The following is a 20,150-nucleotide window of genomic DNA, read 5'->3' as shown; positions in this document are numbered from 1 at the left end:
ATTTAAAAATATTATATTCTTGTACAAGTTTCACGGAAAACTTTTTTAAAATTCTAGTTAATTAAAAAATATAATTTATAATTTTTTTAGATTTGTTTTTTTTTCAAACCTCAATCGAAAAGGCTATTATAATGCAAAAAAATCCCACCTTTCGCTGGTAACTTGGGAAAGCAAGCATCTATAGTTATCTGTAATACATATAGAGCAGCACTTTCGAACTTGATTTTAATACACTAGAATCAGTTTGGCAAGCTTGAAAGGCTGTCAGTTCCCGGGATCAGACCTACTGATGACGTGGATGCATCTCTATACTGCTGTGCTTAGGTTGACATAGCCGCCTGTGTGCAGAGACTCTTGATAGCCAGCCAGACTAGCTAAAATTGAGTTCCAGGTCATTTAACTCCTCCCTCTGACAAGAGCAAGCTGCTTTAATGATCTTCGAGAGCGTGACAATAGCCTGCTAGCTCAATGTAACCAAACGCCCTAGCTACCGAGTCCAGAGTTCAAACCCGGACTGGTTAAACTCTGATTGGTAGTAGAAGCTAAGCTGTATATAATCATTTGGGATCAAAGGATTGGTATCCGATAGCAGTAATTTGCTGACCAATGCTCGTGCGCGTAAATGGTTATATGCCTGTCAAAATCTTAACTAGCCAACTACGATGCTTTTCGTATCCTTATAGGACCCGGCCTACTGTTTAACAAGATTCAAGGCTAGGATTTTGTGTTCATGGGATAACCTAACATAACATTATTTTGTGTTTTTTAAATAAAATGATATTATTTTGAACAAGAATTAAAAAAAAATCCTTAAAGTTGATTGCGTCTGGTCTCATATTGAGGTTTGAACGGATTAATTGAATTAATCTTATAATTTAACGGGTTTTATTTAAGTTTGATTGGGTTAAAATAAAACTTGATTTTGGTCCGATTTTAGATTAGCAACTAACAAATTAACCTACAAAGTCAGGAGTTCGATACGAGGAATGAAGTTTAATATCTATGTTTTTGGTTTTTCTAGGTACTGAGGGGTGCAAAATGTGCGGGTGTATAATAGCATCTGGTCATAGTTAATTAGATAGGTCATTCATGAAATTCAATTGTGGTTCATAATCACTAATGTGGGGGCAAGAAGGATGACATGTTTGGGAAAGAAAGGAAAATTTTAGAAAAGATACGTGAAGACAACCCACCCCTACGAAATTTCCATAAAGACTGATGATAGTTTATGTTTCACACGTAAAAGCAATTCCTCTATGAAAGACATGTAGTGCTCATTGAAGTAGAGAGTGTAATAAGAAAAAAGCACACATGGATTAAGACAAAAGCCAGTTTTTTTTGTCTCCTCCCATGCCACTTTTCTATGATACCTAGACAATTCATCCCAACCCAGTCACATCTGCATATAAAACGCACTAAGGATTCCTTTTTTTCTCTTGGTCAAAACAAGACTATCGTCTGCCACTCCACTCTATTGGATTAAAAGGACGATAATGTTTGATGGTGCCTTTATTCCCTTAACAGATGACATACATACAGATATCAGATGAGTAAATAAAGAGGTGAAAGAGTGATATATAGGTCTACAATCTATATCATTAGGCAGACGTACCACAAGAGAGGAGACGGGAGGTACGTACAGGGAGACAACGTTTCACGCTTCTCTTGTCCCTTTCGTTCTTTCACTTTCTTGTGCCCAGGGAGGTTGATTCCTTCACGAGTCCTCAGAAATCTCAAAACAGTAGTTTTTTGTTTAGCACTTTTGATTAGTTTAGAAAAGAATGGAAGTGTATTTCAATTATTTCCAAGTTTCGACTGCGAACAATTTATAGGTTATTTAGGTTAACAGTAACTCAGACCTGATATTATGGAGAAGATTATGGATATTGTAAGACATTTGGTCCCTCCTGTCATCAATTTTCGATTTGTATTAAAGAGAGGCTGGGAGGATGAATATAGTGGTTACACATGCAAGTCGGGAGGGAAGTGGGGTTTTCAGCGGCAACTGCCTTGTAAGCTGAGAAGCAAAAGAAGGAATCTGCCAGAGAAGAGGCTCGCATTTCATTAGCTAATATTTGAGGTAATAGCTTACCAAGATGATGATCGGTAGTTGGTTCTAAGAGAAGCCAAACTAAGACTGAGACACATCCTAGGCTCCAATCAGAGGCAGGAGTGGGGAATTTTCTGCAATTGATGAAAACTTTGACGGAACAATGCTGCATCGAGGTAGAAGGTTCACGGGTCGTGAACTTCTTTTCCCAGAAAAAAAAAAAGAAGCAATGATGGTATCTAGAAAACAATCATCCACTAACGCTATGCCAATTGTTCCAATCCCGTGTTTGATATTTGATTTCAAAAGAATTTATTCATGATATACCATATACAAACTGATCTAAGAATAGATCTAGCAATTGAAATCAATGATAGGAAAAAAAAAAAACTAGCTAAAAGAGAAAAACACCATCCATTGTATTCCGGTCTATGGTACAGGAATCACGTGAAATATGATGATTGAGAATGAAAATGGTGATTATGTTCTAGCCATAAAAGAGCCATGCTTGTACGATGACAAGATGGCCTCAAAAAACATGAAAAACATCTACGAAGGAGCATTATATATATGCTCCCGGATTGGCCATCTGCTAGTGCTCGGTAGAATATAGCGATGGCTCTATCTGCTAAACGACAAGCTTTGACATTTCTTTTGGTGCTGGTTACAGTGATCGGCAGGTTCAAAGGGAAAAGCTTAAAAAAGCTAGTTTCCATGCCCCACAAAAGCCACGTTTCAACCACGTTTCAATCTCTTTGCTAATCCTCCAAGTAAAATCCAGCCATTATCTTCTTCAAAAGTAATGTTCACAGTCATAGGTGGAGCTCTCTCTCTGATAGTCTTTTTCAAAGTGATGTCTGTACAAAAACCTATAAATCTAAATTACTCGATTCCCCATATCTACCTGCCTTAACTAGTGTAGGCGCTTGTGCTCAGATGATTTCTGACTTCGTTGCTAAACTCGTGTCATCACATTAGTGCTTACTCCCGATCAAGTGTAGCCCGGGGACCTTGTGCCAATCTGACAACCAAAACTATGAGGTTGGGCTGGCTCTCCACATTTATGATTCAGGACGGCTCTATAGATTAGCCCACTAACCTCTTATCTCCACCACTCCTGCACTAAAATTAAAAGAACAGCTATACAGCGGATCGTTTTCACTCTAAATATGTTTTTATTCATCGTCGGTGGTAATAGTAAAATGATAATTTTACTTAAAAAAACCTATTTATCATGTTTTTTTTAGTTAATTTGTTATTTGATAATTGTTTAGAGGTTTTGTTGTAAAATATAATGTTGATGTATAATAAAATTAGTAACAAATTATTTAGCTTCGGTTAATGGTCTTTTAGGCATTTCATATTTTGATGTATAATAAAATTATAAATTTAGTTTTGGAGTCAATGGAGTGATTATTCTTCTTCTTCAGGTTTTTCTAGGTATATAATCACCTTTCTAGGATTAGTAATAAAACCTTTCATTTCTTATTATGAGTTACTTGGATTAACTTGATTATTTCAATATTTTTTTAAGTTAAATGATATTATTTTAAAAAAAATACAAATTAAACTAGGTTTTTTCCAGGTTTTAAATTGATTGTAGGTTAACCTATAAAGTCAACTTAATCAGCATTGGTTTTATACAAAAATAAGTTATTTTTGTTTACAATATTTCAAAAAATAAATTATATATGACCCAAATCATGTAAAAAATTTGTGATAGTACACTACTCAATCACTTATACGGTCACATCACAATTCTTGAAAGGAGTCATATACTGAATAAGTTATTAGTGACCTTACTTTTTTTTTTGTTAAAAAAAATAAATCAATCACTACACTTTTATTTATGAAACTCAATTAAAGGAAATTAATTAATATTTACAAAATTCATGGTAACATCAAGCAATGGAAGAAAAAACCGTAAAAATGTTGTAGTTATCATGGTTACTATCACGACAATTCTTTTAAATTTTTAGAAGGATAACTATTTTTAAATTTTTAAAAGGATAACTATTTTCATAACGAGGATGATTAATCAAAATTCCACTTAATGCGTGTTTGATACTATAATAATTTTTAAAGTTATAATTTGAATTAGTAGATTTAAAAAAATATATAAATTATCTATCTTTTTTGCAATCAAGGTTTCAAAAGAGATTTTTGCGGTACTCATACAAAACTATGACATATATAAATTAATCAGATACTTTTAAAATTATTATTAGAACAAATTATAGTTTCAACCATACATCTTCGTAATTTTAAGACTATTGTTGGAGCTTTTGGCAAGCACACAAGAATAGGACGAGGCATGCAGTGGTGGATCCTGAACAAGAATTTAGGAAAGTCAAGAATATGACTAGAAATATAGTAATATAGTGCCAAGCTTGAGTTAGCACTTAATTCTAATCATATAAATAGAAGATCAATAAGTTAAATTATCAATTTTTTGTTATGATTATGATCGTCTTACACGCTTGAGTGTACAAATATTACTTTTAAATTTTAATTGGAAAAAGGAAAAACTATTTTGAAAAATGAGTATCTTGTTGCTTGAAACTAATATGTTTGTTATATATCTATGCACGTGAACATAGACTTTTAGCTTTGAAGAAATGAAGAAAAAATCGAAATCAAGTATCCAGTTGCGAGTAGATTTTGGGATGCAAGGACTGAGTTGAATAATATGAAAACTAAAAGGAATTAAATGCACAAATATTGGAAATTAAAAATTAAAAATCCTAGGGGAGGCTGCTGCCCTCCCCGTCTCTAAAAGGATCTGCTACTGCAGACACGCTCGTCTTACATGGAGGTGGGACGGCAGTCTGGACATGGAGCGGGCCTCCTTCCATCCCTTGTGTGCCAGTGCCAACCATGCAGCAGGCTCCCTGCAAATTTTCCATACTGGAAAAAGTATGTGGGTTTTGAACTGTAGATACAACCCATGCCTATAACTGGGGAATATATCAAGAGGCAAAAACATCACACCAACCACGTAAAATGCACTATAAATCAAGTTCATTAGCAAGAAAATGGGTGTTATAGCAGGCTGCTTGGTAGTGGAGAGAGAATAGCCAGAATTCTCGCCATAATGGGTGTGACTGACCACTGCTACCAAAAAATGAAAAAAAAATAATAAAGAAAAGAAAGGGAGGGAAATCATCCACACCAAAACCAGGCTATACAGGAACCAAAAATCTTATAAACTGCTAAGTTACCATCCTAAAATAAATATCTATATATTTCTTATTTTGTTTTGCTCTACGCGCAATGCGCCTTGTCAAACTCTGTCAAAACCAGGCACGACAATTGAAAAGGTAAAACTAAAGGCGCTGCTCCTCACCTTCCGGGGAACATTCCCCTTCCGTCCAGAGAAACATGTGTACTACTTTTTAAAATGATTGCATATTCGGTGGTAGCATAGAATGATCGTTTCAGTTCAAAAGCTTGAACTGGTGCCTGCAGCACCCTCCTGATGAGAGATTCCTGCCTGGATAGTTAACTCACATGTCTTAGCTGTTGTGCTATCTTGGTCAGCAGCCACATCCTCCATTGAGATCTTTTGAAACGATGTTGTCAGAGTATCAGAACTTGATACACCAGAGGACTGAAAGCCCAAATCAGTGCGCGGCATTGTAGAACTAGGCAGCCAATTCATCCAATCATTACGCCTCCTCACTTTGTCATCCTGGATTAAATTTCAATATTACATTCAAATCAAACAGTAGAAAATGATATCAATTTAAATCTTAAATAATGGCAAAGGCACTTCTTGCATGCTAAATCACGATCAATTCAAATATTAGACACTTTGCAATCAACATTAACAAATTTCAAGTACAATATTGCCAGATTCATCAGATGGTTAAGTTAAATATTAATGGATTAAAATGAAGGTACCTGTACTTCAAGCAAAGTTGAAGTCCTCAAGCACTCCAATATAAACTGGATGTTGTTTGTCATAATCCTAACCTGCAGAAGCATGGGCATAAAATAAAGTTGGTTTGCAATCATAACCATCTATTATGAAGTAAATCTAAATTCAAAATGAACAATTTTTTATTCAGAAATGATGAAATAAAATACGAATTGGATCTAAAAGCAAATCATGGTTAATTTTTTATTCAGACACAATCCCCACACTGTTTTGAGAAAATATCAAGGCTAGATATAATAGCGCAGAAAACCACAAATTTGATAATAATATAACTACCACCTATTAGCAGGAAGTTACTGCAAAGAAATATCCCTGACAGGTCAAGGTATATAAAGCAGGACAACTTAAGAGGACTGTCACCATAAAACCCCACTCGAACAGATTGCTGTCGTCAAAGATCAGCACAAATAAATGATCTCTTTAGTGAATTAAGAAACTCCAAAAAAGTATACAAAAGTTGAACAGCTGGTTCTAAAAGCTGAACAGTTCAAGTTCATACAGGAAAGGGGCATAATACGAGGAACCAGACAAAGAATGTTTTAAGTTCAGTCACAACAAATTATTCTCTTATACAAACCATATCTTGCATTTTCAGAGTCTTCCATGTCAACAAATGAAAAACAAATCAGTTATGGCCCATGATACCACATAAAAATTATCTACAGTTTCTCAACGTAGGATCACAATGAATGATACTCTTAAAAGACCAGGCAAACATCAACAAGGACATCACAACACAGAATGCCCCATAATACATCCATTTCAGTATTCCCCATAAGACAGCCAAAAAAAAGACAAGGAAGAGAGGTAGGATTGGTGAAGTGTACAATATTGAAGATAACAAGCACCAAGTTCAACCTCTGATCAAAGAACATCTCAAGCTCATGACCTGTGAATTACAAAGGACCGGGTCACAAAGGTCAAACGACGATGCAAGAGGATGGAACAACTAGTATCAACCTCACATTTACAAAAGTTTAAAAGATAACTCCCAAATGATCTTAGCTAGGAAATGCCCAATATGGGTGAGTGCTAAAAAAATTTCCAGCTTCAAAAGGCACCTCAATCCATGTCATCATGCTTCAACCCCAATGTTAAGGGAAAAAACACCAATGGCCAATTGACTGAAAGCATGAAGCAAATGAATTGGGAAGCAGGAAGTATTAGCGAGTTTAAAGCTACAAGATGAAGCACTTCTTATAGCATAATATAGCTCAAAAACACTTACTTGGATAGTACACACTCCATCTATTCATGAACCTTAAAAGCTCTCTATATTTTGCCAAAATCCTAACCATTAGCCATCTTTTGCTCAACATTTAACATGTCATAACAAACTAATTCCAATTCTTAAAATCACCACAGGGAATTGATTTACACAAGTAATTCAATACAGCAGTTATCCTTCCCATTTTCCTTTATATTTCTTTTAATTGGATTATAATGACCATCAGAAATCTCTTTTAACTCCATTTCCCAACAGGAAGCTAGTTACACTTGCATTCAAAACTTTTGGTGAGCAGAGAATTGGAGAGAATTTACTGAGCAATCTCAGTCATTACTAATGACCAAACACCGGTTGCTCCCCATAATCCAGCAATCCATTCCACAATTCTACTCCCATGCCCTAAATGGCAATTATATCCAATGCCATATATAACAACCTGCCTCTTGAGGTTGGTTGGCACAACAATTGATAGCCAATTATATGATATATAAGATCAGTCATGAAAAGTATCTGATTCTATTGCCTAGATATTCCCAGAAAATCAGCACCTGATATATATAAATCAGGAGAAAAATCAATGTAGTAGCATTACACAGAACAGTAAAGAATAATTTCTCACTTTTCCAAACACACCTTGATTTTGATGAACCTACCACACCTCCACATCATTAAGTCTTATTGAAAGATGCAACTAAGATGCTGCTAAGTGAATAAATAACCCAGACCACTGTTTGTTCATATTACAAAGGCAGAGTTCCAGCACCACAGTTCAAGAAAGTGGAAAGAATGAAAGGGAACAAAGAAATTGATGGAGATCAATGGAAACTATATATATATATCGAGATGAATTGAGTTCTATAAACTATCATTGGCAGAACCTAGTTTGATCAGCTTTAGCCACTACAAGCAATACAATCACAAAGAAATAAACACCCAAGATACTGCTTCAACAACACATTGATGAAAAAACAATTAAAAAATTAGTCCAGGGTTGTGGTGAAACACGCTCATCAATAACCATAAGGAGAGTATATGTCAAGGAAAACAAAAGGAAAAATCTAGTGAAAGTAGATAATCACCGTCTTCAACTCAGCAACAGGGATAGAAGCAGAAATTACATAAAAAATTGTAAGATTTAAAATAAAAGGGTATATAACTGCATGACAGATGAATTGTAAAGCCAAAAAAAAATTATACTAAGAGAACTTAATGCATGAAAGATTGATCTAGGAACTCTTTCATGCACAAAGTCCATATCTTTTAACAGCAATATCTTGGGTTTTACATAATTTTATTAATATCCATCAATTCAAGAATCTAGATCTTCAATGTTTTCCAGGACTTTCTCAAGCTTGTTAATTTTTAAAATTAAGACTTTAAATTTTATAATCAGATCAGAAAGGCCTGGCTAATTTTCAATGGTAGAGTGAAAAGTTTCCAGAAAATGAACAAACAAGAACTATCAAGTTCCCCTTAAATTGGATGGTGTTTTACAATCAGGGAATTTTAAATAGGACAACGTGTCATATAAGAGAAGATAGACAAAATTAAACTTATCATATGGCATAAATGGACCCAAGGACAAAGATCGTGACCCTTAAGCTCATCAATCAGTGTTCACTTACTCGATTAAAGCCCGCTATTAAAGTAACAGGAACCCAACCTTCATCATCCATCTTTGACTTTAAGAAACCATCTTTTGATAAATTCATATCGCTGCAAACAAGCAAACCACAATTGGAGTTCTTAGTTGAGTTTTCAAGAAGCTATAGAAGAGAGAGATCTTATGAAGCTTAAAAGTTGCCCTTATAAGACACTCGCTAATATGATGATACCTGAAATAGTATTCTATCTGATTTAGTAACAATAAAGGTAGAGGTTGAGGAATAGGCATCAGCATTGTTGGTGATTGCATGTGTGGCACAACCGGATAAGGTTCCAAGGTTATTGGAGGCGGAATAAATAGCATATCTGAAAGAGAAATGAATCGTAGTTGCCAATCCACAATAAAACAAAACAGGTGTCCATTGAAAAAGGAGAGAGGAGCTTACCATGATAACCCATGGGATTTGCAAATGGTCTCACAGACTGGGGAGGAATAAATGTACCACTATTTTGCGGTGAAGGCCGAGGAAATCCCCTTGTAGGAGCTCTCTGTTGCTGCACATGAACATCTCTTGAATTTCCATGATGTCCACGGTCCTGTTCACGTCTGCCAACATAATTATTACGGTGGGAACCATCTCCAGGTGGCTGGCCAAAGTTGCCTCTTCGTGAGGGGCGTCGGTGTTCACTTACCACAGGCGGCGGAGGAACAAAACCCCCAATTGGTCTAGGTTCCCAGTTATTCCCTCTGTATAGAGTTTCTCTGGGAGATTGATCTGGCATAGCTGGTACCAGATTAGTAAAACCATTGGGTGGCATTGGAAATATAGGAAATGGTGGTGGTGGCGGCGGCGGTGGAGGGTGAGTAAAACTGTTTTGTGAATGTCCACCTCCTGAACTACTTCCACTACTACCACCACTGCCACGCCTCACAGGCCTTTGCCGAACTGGCATTGTATGGTTTGTTGCCGAGATAGATTTTGCATTACTATTACCTTGCTTCTTAGGTGAATTCGCTATCACCGGTCCCTAATACACAACACATGGAAACAAAATTCAATTAAACTCTCTTCAAAACTACAAAAATTTAATTCTCTTTTATTATCCATAAATCTAATGAGCCCACACCGGGCTACTATCTATTTCACTAACGCAAACAAAACAAAATAAAAAAACGTTCTTTTCGTCTTTGTTCCCTAAATTTTATCAAAAATAAAAGAAACAGGTAAAAACCCAGAACCTGAGAAGTGGGTATTGATCCATCAGAGACAATCTTCGAGGATGATTCAGCAGGCGATGGTTTTGGAGAAGGCTTAGTGGATTCAGATAAAGCAGGCCATGAAGTTGCATCCATAACAGGACTAGTAATCTCAGCTACACCATTCGATGTTGGTTTGTTCCAAGCCGGCTTCTTTGCCTTACCTGCATTGCCCTTTTTACTGTCCGAACTCTCAATCGCCGCCCAATCATTCGATTGCTCCAGCATAGAATTGATCGATTCAGCCTCACCGCTTACGGTTTCTGATTTTGGAGATGACGACTTCTCTCTCCTTTGAGAACTTCTCACGCCGTCCCTTGGAAATCGTGGAGAATTTGATGAATCCACCGTGTAAACCATTCAAAAAATAGGGTTCTTGCGGATTCGAATAATTTTACTCGGATTAATTAAAAAAATATTTGGAAAAAGGTTGGGCTTTTTTTTCCTGAGAAATTTAGGAATGAGACCGTGAGGAAAGCCGAACAGGTTTCTCTCCACCTTCGTGCTTTTGTTGCTGTGGCTTTGGTTTCGTTTGTGAAAGAGACGCAGACAATACAATTAGAGAAAGTATCTTATATATTGTGAAATTACTAAAATAGACCTTTGTGTTTTCCTTGCTTGTTAGGGTTTTATGTAGGGCATCTGACAATGGGGACTCAGAAATAGGTTTTCTTATTGTACTCATTGTCTATCAACACATAAACAAATTGGATATTTATATTTAAATATGTATAAAAATTCATTATTCTACCACTATTTATTATTTAATGTAAAATAAATTACTAGTATAAATATTTAATATATATTGAAATATGAATACGTTTTATTTTATTCAGAAAATGTAAATATTATACATATGTTTATATGATATAAATCTATATATGTTAGATTATTTAAGTTTATTTTTGAGTTGATTTGATAATATATGTATCTTATTCATTATCTATCTATCAAGTAAATTAATTGTAAAAATATATTAATTAATTAGCTTTAAATTAAATTGTTATCTTATTCTAAGATTTTAAAAAAATATATAAAATAAATAGAACAATTTTTTAGATGAATTATAGAAATAGTAAGAAAATGTATTATCTCTGATCCCATTGTTTTTATCTCTTATGTTTCGAAGACCAAACATTACCTAAAATAACCAAAGATGGGTTAAGTAACAAAGATTGATCCAACAACATTCAAGCATGATTTACAATTCAAATTGCAATTAAATCAGGTTTTCCTTGGTAAAAAAAAAAATACAACTTCTTCCAACCTATGACAATCAGTCTGCACCAATTCCCAAAAGTTTTAAATGTGACTTATTTTTTAATTGATTTTATTAACTTAAGATTTCAAAAATTAAATTGTAGAAACTTTTTTTTCCAACTTTTTTTATTTTAATTAATCAATATTGCAATGATGAAAAGTAAAAAAAAAATTGTGTTATTGACCTTGAAGAATCACAAAGAGCCGTTATCATGGAAGGGAGAACTAACTTTTCTTCTTCTTCTTTTTCTTTTCTTTTTTTTTTACTTGACCAAAATGATGATGAATGAATTCAAATAAAATGAACCCATGAAACCCTATAAAATTAATCCAAAAATTTTCTTGGAAATAGACCTAACAAAAACAATTATTAAGCTTAGGTTTGGTATCTTAAGCCCAGGGTACAACAATAAAAGGTCCAAAAAGAGTGAGCTTGAGCGTGGTAACCTAAGCCCAACTCCTTAGAGAGCATGAGCTCGGGCAAGAAGCTTGCATGCCTTACATGGACATGCCCTCCAGCACCCCCGTAAACTCGAGCTTCCATGTTCGAGCCCTATGTGCTTGGGGCTGGGAGCGTGCCTCGAGCCCAATATGCTTAGGTCTCGACAATGTGCCTAGACCCCTTTATCACCTCTAATATATCCGAACTCAGCGTGTTCGCATCCAAGTGGTGCGCCCAGCCCACTTTCACCCATTGCAGGTTGGGCTGTCATGTTTGAGCCCAGCGTGTTTGGGTTCAGGTAGTGTGTTTAGACCCGCTTTTCACCTCTCGTGGGCTAAGGCTGTCACATTCGAGCCCAGCATATTTGGGTCCAAGTAGACACTTAGACCCTCTTTCACCTTTCATAGGCTTGAGCTGTCACGCTTGAGCATAGTATGTTTGGGTTCAGGCTATACGTCCGGACCTACTTTCACCTCTCGTGGGCTCGGGTTGTCACCTCCATGGTAATTTGGACTCACTTTCACATATAATGGGCTCGGGCACCTTGCATGAGCTTAACCCTCACCAGAGAATTTTTTTGGGATCTCATGGGGGTTTCTCAATATTTTATATTGATATAGTATATATTATTTTAAGTAAAATACAACTTAAAATATCACAAGGATAAAATTACACTTCAAACTCTCGTTTTCACATAAGGACAAAACTCATGGGCTATAAATACATCATGACACCTTCATAACAAAGTTTTATAATCTTTTCATTCTCAATAGTTTTAGCATATATATTTTCAAAGTCTATCTCTCTAAAATATCATTTTATTTTTTTTCTCTACAAAGTTATTGACTTTATCTTCAGAAAATCCCTACTTCCACCAAATAAAACATTTTATAGGTACTAACCACAAGTCACATTGGCCTACTAAGCACAAAGTATAAGCTATTAACCACCCTGGCTGGAGACAATGGACGAGATTGTTAGGACAAATTGATTAACTGATTATCCAACCTGGAAGCCCTATTCCTAGACTACTTGAATTTTTTGGGACATCATCGATAATCTAACTAAAAAATAGATGACCTCTGAAGCAACATGATATTTATCGTACATCAATTTTGATTTTTAGATATAAGTTGGCAATTTTATAAAAATAAATAAACTTTCAGTATTTAATCACTGAAAACTCAGTTATCAATAAATATTCGGCACTATAATTTTTATAATTATTACTTCTAATATCCCAATGAGGTAAAAATAAATAAATTATTTCATTCTAAAATTTCTCATTTTTTAGTGTTTGAGATGTTTACGTGTTTGTTTAATATTATATTTTTATTTAGGTTTAGATGCATTTTAAAAGTACATTTGTCTTGAAAAAATATTAAATAAATATTATTTCAGTGCTTTCTGATAATTTCAATATACTGATGTAAAAAATAAAAATAAAAATTTAAAAATTATTTTAATATATTTTAAAGTAAAATATACTTTTAAAAAGTATTCTATACTATAATTCAACACACGCACTACAAACCTTAGTTATTAAACTCGGACAGACCTTACAGGTAGACCCAAGACCCGATGGCCTGTCCAAATAAGGCAAAAGACTGGGATAAGTAAAAACCTGGCAAAACCTAGTTAATATCCTTTTTTTCAAATGTGTTTTTTCTCATAGCCAAAGACCCCCTTTTTATATATTTTTTAGTTGGTTATTAACCCTTTTCAAAGTTTATTATATAAATACTAGAAGAATATTTTACGTTTTCAATGTAAGATTTGAAACCATTTAGTATATATACTCTATGTTCATAAGAAAAAAGTTAATTTTTCAATGTGAGATTTGAAACTATTTAGTATATATATTTTATGTTCATAAGAAAAAAAGTTATATTTTTTCAATGTGGGATAAAAAGTCTTTTGAAATAATATTTTAAATTTTATTATTTATAACATATATAATTTATATTCACATGTATTATTTTTTTAATTTTTTTATATAAAATATTAAAATATTAAATATTTTTTAAATATTTTTAAATTAAACTAAATTAATCCATGTAATCTAAAACCCGATGACTTGATAAAGTCCTTCCGATAATTATGCTACAAACTTTGACACGATCCCGGTTGAGCGGCCATACCCAAAATATTAAGATGATCTTGAATGAATACTTTTGGATCACTTCCGAAAACGGGTGCCCACTTGCGGTCCCTGGCGACCTTTTGGCTATGATAGTTTCAAAAAACAGTATATAATCTTACGAGATCTCGCCATTTTCTCAAGAGGTTTGGGAAAAAGTCTTCGGAAAATACGTACAAAAACATAAAATAAATATATATTTTTATATTTTTTGAATGAATTTTTATCATTTTTTTTAAATATTCCTATTATCCTTTATATATCCGTCTCTTATGTTTGCTAACAGCAATCGGATTTTGGGTAAATTTGTTGGGGGAAAAAAGAGTCCATTAAAGCAATGTCATATTAAAGTGATGGACACCTGCTCACATCCCTGGGCATGTATAGTACCATACCTACCACTATTTTGTTTATTTTTCTATTTTAAAAATATTTAAAAAATTAAAAAAAAATTAAATTAATTTTTTTTGATATTTTTAAATTATATATTTTAATGTGATAATATTAAAAATAATTTTTAAACAATAAAAAAATATTAATTTAATACATTTTCTAATAAAAAATACTTTTAAAAACAATATTACCTAATAATGCTGCTAAAACAACGGTTCCAGCCGATGGATCCAATTTCCAATTACTTTTTGCTTAAGTATCGAAGGGCTGTGGATTCACGGCAGTCCCTTTCCAATTACTTCGTGGAGAAGTGTGGATTCTCAAGCAAGTCTTAGAGAATCTTTCGGTTAGATTTGAAAAGGAAAATAGGAATTGAATTGATCCAGTGGTGTACTGTTCCAAGCAATGCCTGTCAAGAATCAATTTTATGCCACCCAGTTTAAGGACGTGTTAGTTTTTTAAAAATTAAAAATTATATATTTTTAATTAAAGTTTTTTATTTTAGAATATTTAGTGAGACTTAATTTTAAGGTAGTGTTTCATTGCTCTTCTAAAACTTAAATGATGGAAACAATAGAAACAAATATGCCTTTGGTTGACTAAATAAAAAAATATATATATAAAAAAAATTGTTTATGTGATAATTTTAGAGTGATTTTATATATATCCAAAAGAAAATGTACAAAGAAAAAATGTCTTCAAGATAATATTTTTTGTTTTTCATTCCTAAAATATCATAGTAAAAAACTCTCAATTTTAAAATTATCCAACTAAAACATATAAAAATAAAAATAGTTATTATCATAGTTTTAAAATTTAACTGAGAGGTCGATCCAGGGCAAATCCTAGAAATGAATCGGGTTAACATGAGTTAACTTGAGTTAATGTAAGGGCAATAAATGATTTAAAAGAGCTTTTAGGGTCTGTTTGGGAACGCGGTGCAAACCACGTTCCCTTAAATTTTGATTTTTTTTGTTATTAAAATTATTATTTTTTTATATTTTCAAATCGTTTAATGTGTTAATATTAAAAATAAAAAAAATATTATTTTGATATATTTCTAAGCAAAAAACACTTTGAACCGTAACCGCTATTACAATCCCAAATACATCTTTAAATTCAAGTAATGAAGATATTTGTTCTTGAATTTTAAGTAGGTTAATACTAAGAAATCTATATATCTATATTTTAAGATATTAAAAGTTTTAATCTTTTAAGATAATTTTTATTCATAAAAAATCTTAACCAAACCAAAAAGTTAACTCAGTCACTTAAGTAATTGAAAATTGTTAACATCTGTGAAAAATGAAAATGCATTTTCTTAACATGTAGAATTTCGACATGAAGGTATGTGGTGCGGATACCAAAAAACCTGCCGATGGATGCAACAGCGCCCCTACTCTGTGCATGAACTACTGCATTCATCCTTTCAAGGATAGCAACTTGGCCGACACACCAGGAAAAAGGGTAGGAGCAGTGGGTCCTCGAGGTCTTGGACATGTAGCTGTGAAGTTTGGCAAGGCATTTGGTCGCCACGTAACTGTCATCAGTACTTATGCCAAAGAAAAAGAGGCCAAAGACCGCCCGGTAGCTGATGATTTTATAGCAGCACTCATGCCCAAAACTGCAGGTTTGTTACGTGTGTGTGTGTGTTGGTGACGGGCAGCTAGGAGAAGTCTAGATTTTATTGTGGATACAGTGTCAGCTCAGCTTTCTCGGGGGGCAATGCTAGAATTACTCAAAGTAGCAGTCCTGGGGGCATCAGACAAGCCGATTGAGCCGCCAGCTTTTCCTCTGATATTAGGTAATTGATGTGCAATCTCTTCTCTAATTTTTCGAAGCTTAAATGATACATATATGATCAAATATGAAAGGGTAAACAAGGGTCTTGCTCCTTTGCTTTCCTCTTTGTGCAATTTTCGCAGGCAAGAGATCTGCAACTGGTAGCATGACAAGGGCTCAGAGGATTGAGAGATTTGGTCACCCACCTTAACAGAAATATAATGTGATCCGGGAGGATGAAAATTTTTATTGGTAACTACCACACCCAATAGCCAACCAGAAATCAAATTCCAAGTTTCAAGAGATAATTAATTAAGCTTCCAACTAACAAATGGAGTGGGGTGTTAGCTCGTAGAGAACCATACGATTGGCTTTAAGCGAGGAAAAATCCAGCCTGTCTTGGAATTGCATTGCGAGCCCAGAATCCTACCATTGATGAATGATTATCCATTACAAACTAATCAAATCCTTGGCCAGCAATCCCCAGCCACATCAGTGACCAGACAGAATCCATAGTCCTGTTAACAGCATATAAACTAGTCCGTTTGTTCTTTTATTCGAAGCATGTGCTTCCTCAACTCTCACATAAATTTTAGTCTTTTACAGTATAGTTCAGTGAGAAAACAAGAACAATTGCAGAATAAAAGAAGAGCTTAATCTTAAAAATTTACACTTGGAAGGATCTTTAGGATGTGATGATCGAAGAAGGAGAAGTATCTCAGCAAGTAAGAGACCATGTCGAACCACCATCAGCACCACTTTTTCCACCCTGAAGAGCTCGGTTCTATGGTCCTTTTATAGAGCTATTACTGCAAACCTCATTTGCATCCCTTCTCTTCCTCTGTCACTATTTCCACCGTAATTGGCTGCAATAAGGAAGCTGGCCCCTGTAATGGTGTTGGCCTTTAATTAGGCATTGCATGGTCTTTTGGTGGCATGATATCTATCCTCGTTCAGGTCCAAACACTGCACAGATTCTCTTCCCTTTATTTATTTAAGCTATAATTAAATTTCTGAAGTGAGTTTCTTGGTATATCACAGGGGATCATGTTAATCCAGCCGTGACATTCTGTCTGTTCCTAGCAAAGAAAGGTATCATTGATACGAGCAGGTGGATTATATGGTGGCTCAATGCCTGGGAGCAACAGGTGGAGTGGGTTTGGTCAAGGCATATATGGAAGACTTCTATAAAGCAGAAAGAGGTGGTGCTAATCTGGTGGCTCCTACACACTAAGGAACTGCTTTAGGCATTTATTGGGACTTTTGTATTAGTCTACACTGTATTTTCTGCTACTGATCCTAAGCGTAGTGCACGTTTTTCTCACGTTCCTGTAAGTATTATTAGCTTATAATTGCCAAAAAATATATATTTTACTGATCAATATTCTTTTTTTTTTTTTTTTTTTTTTTTTGATTATCGTGGGTGTCCGGGCCAGCTTGCGCGCACCTCGACTAATCCCACGGGTCCTGAAGTTAACGACCATGTAAGCCTCCAGTGGCCATCATATGAGCAGCCATAGGGTTTGAACCTGAGACCTAAGAGGGAGCAAACCCCTTAGTCCCAAGCTCTTACCACTAGGCCACCACCTAGATGGTTACTGATCAATATTCTTGATATATACACTTGTGTTTTGGTGGACAATTGTATTACGCTGTTCGGGTTTTGTCACCTTTGCCAATTGGGTTTGCAGGATTTATGGTGCATTTAGCCACCATCCCCATAACAGGAACTGGAATCAACCCAGCTCGAAGCTTTGAGGCTGCTAGCTGTTATATATAACAATGAAAAAGCCTGGAATGATCAGGCTTGTAATTTAAATTTGGCTAAATTTGTCTTGTCCCCTCATAACTTAAATTTGCTTTAGGAAGTGCGAATAGATTGTTTTGGCCATTTTTAGGAGCAGTAGCTGCAGCACTGCATCGTCAAGCTTTGTGATCGTTCACTACGAACCCCAAGAGGACGTGCTAAAGCCTTCTGTGAATGTCTATTTCGCTCACCTTATTGGCCTTGCTGCTGTACACAAAAACAAAATCTCCATTGGATCAACACTTGCTGTGGAGTATACAGAAAGTGTTGATCTCAATCGATAATTGTTTGAGTCTCCATACCACAATCAAATACGACCCAACAATTATTTCCAGATCGCTAATTCTCAGTATCATGACCTACAATGATTAGAGAATGAATAATCAATGGGAGGTTTCCAAATTCTGGATAAACCCCCATTTCATGCATATGAATCACCCTTGCTGGGAAGAAATTGCATAATTACTTGGAAACAAACAAGCTACGTTGCCATCTTTTAATGTCACATATTAAAGCTAGCTCAAATCTTAATTCTGTCAGGTTGCAAGATGCCTTGGAGTGAAAGCAAGAATGTCTTGGAGCTCTAAGGCAAATTGCGGCTCAAAAAGCAACCAGATCGTGTGCTACCATTCAGTTTCGGCAGGTAAATTTGGAGGCTTTAATATCAGATAAAGTTCGCAAACGTCATTTTGCCCACTAAACGTGAATAATGTGGAGAGAACAAGAAGCTGCCTAAATTACTTTGGCACAAGTGTGATGATGTGTAACCATGTTAGGGATCAACTTGTAGCTAGTTCACCAAATGAGCGTGCCGCCTGCTCCTCAAGCTTGTCCTCTTCTTTTCCTTATCGAAGAATGAAGGAAGAACAACTGGGGGATTGAAGAGACGTTATGAACTCCCAAATTTAGAGAAAAAGTATGATTAGCAACTAATCCACAACAATTAATTAGTCTCTATTTGAGGGTGTTAGAAATTTAGTATAAGACAAACAAAAAATTTAACGATGTTCTAAAAAAAAAGGAGATAAATAAAACCGTTTATTTGATAATTAAAGTATTCTTAATTAAAAAAAACTAAATAATTGATTCAAAACAAACATATATGGAGGTACTATTAATAATAATCACCCGTAGAAATTATAATAAGAATTATTAAAACACAAAAACATACTATATTTTATTTTTTACTATCACTTTTAGCTATCTTTCTTTATTATACAAAGATTATTGGTATTGATCAATTTCAATAATCTATTTTTCAGAAAGAGTATTAAGAAATTACTTAATTTATTATGATAATCATTATGATAATTATACTCTAAAATAGTTGACACATTTTACAATATTTCATAATGTTATCAACTTTAAAATACTCCAATTAATGTCTCAAGTACAATCTTTCTCGCTCTATAAATCATGTATTATTAATATTTTTAAAACAATCATTAATTAATAAACAAATATTACTACATGATATATATAATATTTGTTTTTTTTTTTGCTATCTCAACTTACATGACAGTATTAATTAATCTATCAGGGATTCAGGGGGCTTAAATAATATTTTTATGAAATGGGAATCTTTGTCGAGTCCCTTTGCATCTTAAATAATATATTTGCAAAAAGTTTCTTCGAGGAAACACGCTACGCACCGTATAAATGCTTTTACTCCTGAGAACTGAAGTCATATAATTGGTTGGTTTGGGTATCCGGTAATTATAATTATTTTTTATTTAAAAATATATTAAAATAATATATTTTTTTATTTTTTAAAATATATTTTGAACATTAATATATTAATCAATCAAAAAAACTATATATAAAAAATAATTTTACACGCCTTTATTTTAATGATACCAAAAAACCGGTGACCATTACTTAAAGATACCGCGTAGACCAAAATAAGTATAGAAAATCATGCTGGATCTTCGATCATATGCTTATGGGATGGTACAAATATATATGCACAGAATCAAGATTCTCCACAGTAAAGATGATCAAGTTTTTTGTTCGAGAGATTATATATATATAACCTTGATAAATTAATGGTTAATAAATTAATAATATTAATTAAATAATATTTTGTTCGATCCTAACTTAAATTTAAAGTTTAGATAATATCTTTATTAATTAATAATTTTTTATGTTTAAATGATATTTATTTATAAAAATTTAATTGTATATCAAAAGATTTTTCAAATACTTTGGATGGTAGCTGGAAATTACAAATTTAAACCCCAAGCAA

At 34.0% G+C, this 20,150-nt stretch overlaps 1 protein-coding gene and 1 pseudogene across 1 annotated transcript; one reads left to right on the top strand and one right to left on the bottom strand.

The window, feature by feature from the left end:
• Positions 1-5,054: 5,054 nt before the first annotated feature.
• Positions 5,055-10,639, bottom strand: LOC133694642 (la-related protein 1B-like). Its single transcript, XM_062116258.1, has 6 exons — positions 10,064-10,639; positions 9,270-9,852; positions 9,054-9,189; positions 8,844-8,934; positions 5,954-6,025; positions 5,055-5,741 (listed from the first exon to the last, which is right to left on the bottom strand). The coding sequence occupies exons 1-6, from the start codon at positions 10,439-10,441 to the stop codon at positions 5,493-5,495; spliced, it is 1,509 nt and encodes a 502-aa protein (XP_061972242.1). The 5' UTR covers positions 10,442-10,639; the 3' UTR covers positions 5,055-5,492.
• A 5,018-nt stretch (positions 10,640-15,657) lies between these two features.
• LOC133694212 (probable aquaporin PIP2-8) lies at positions 15,658-18,034 on the top strand (annotated as a pseudogene).
• Positions 18,035-20,150: the final 2,116 nt, after the last annotated feature.

This window comes from Populus nigra, chromosome 5, assembly GCF_951802175.1.
Source record: "Populus nigra chromosome 5, ddPopNigr1.1, whole genome shotgun sequence".
In the NCBI taxonomy this organism is placed as follows: Eukaryota; Viridiplantae; Streptophyta; class Magnoliopsida; order Malpighiales; family Salicaceae; genus Populus; species Populus nigra.
This window is presented reverse-complemented; position numbering and strand designations above follow the sequence as displayed.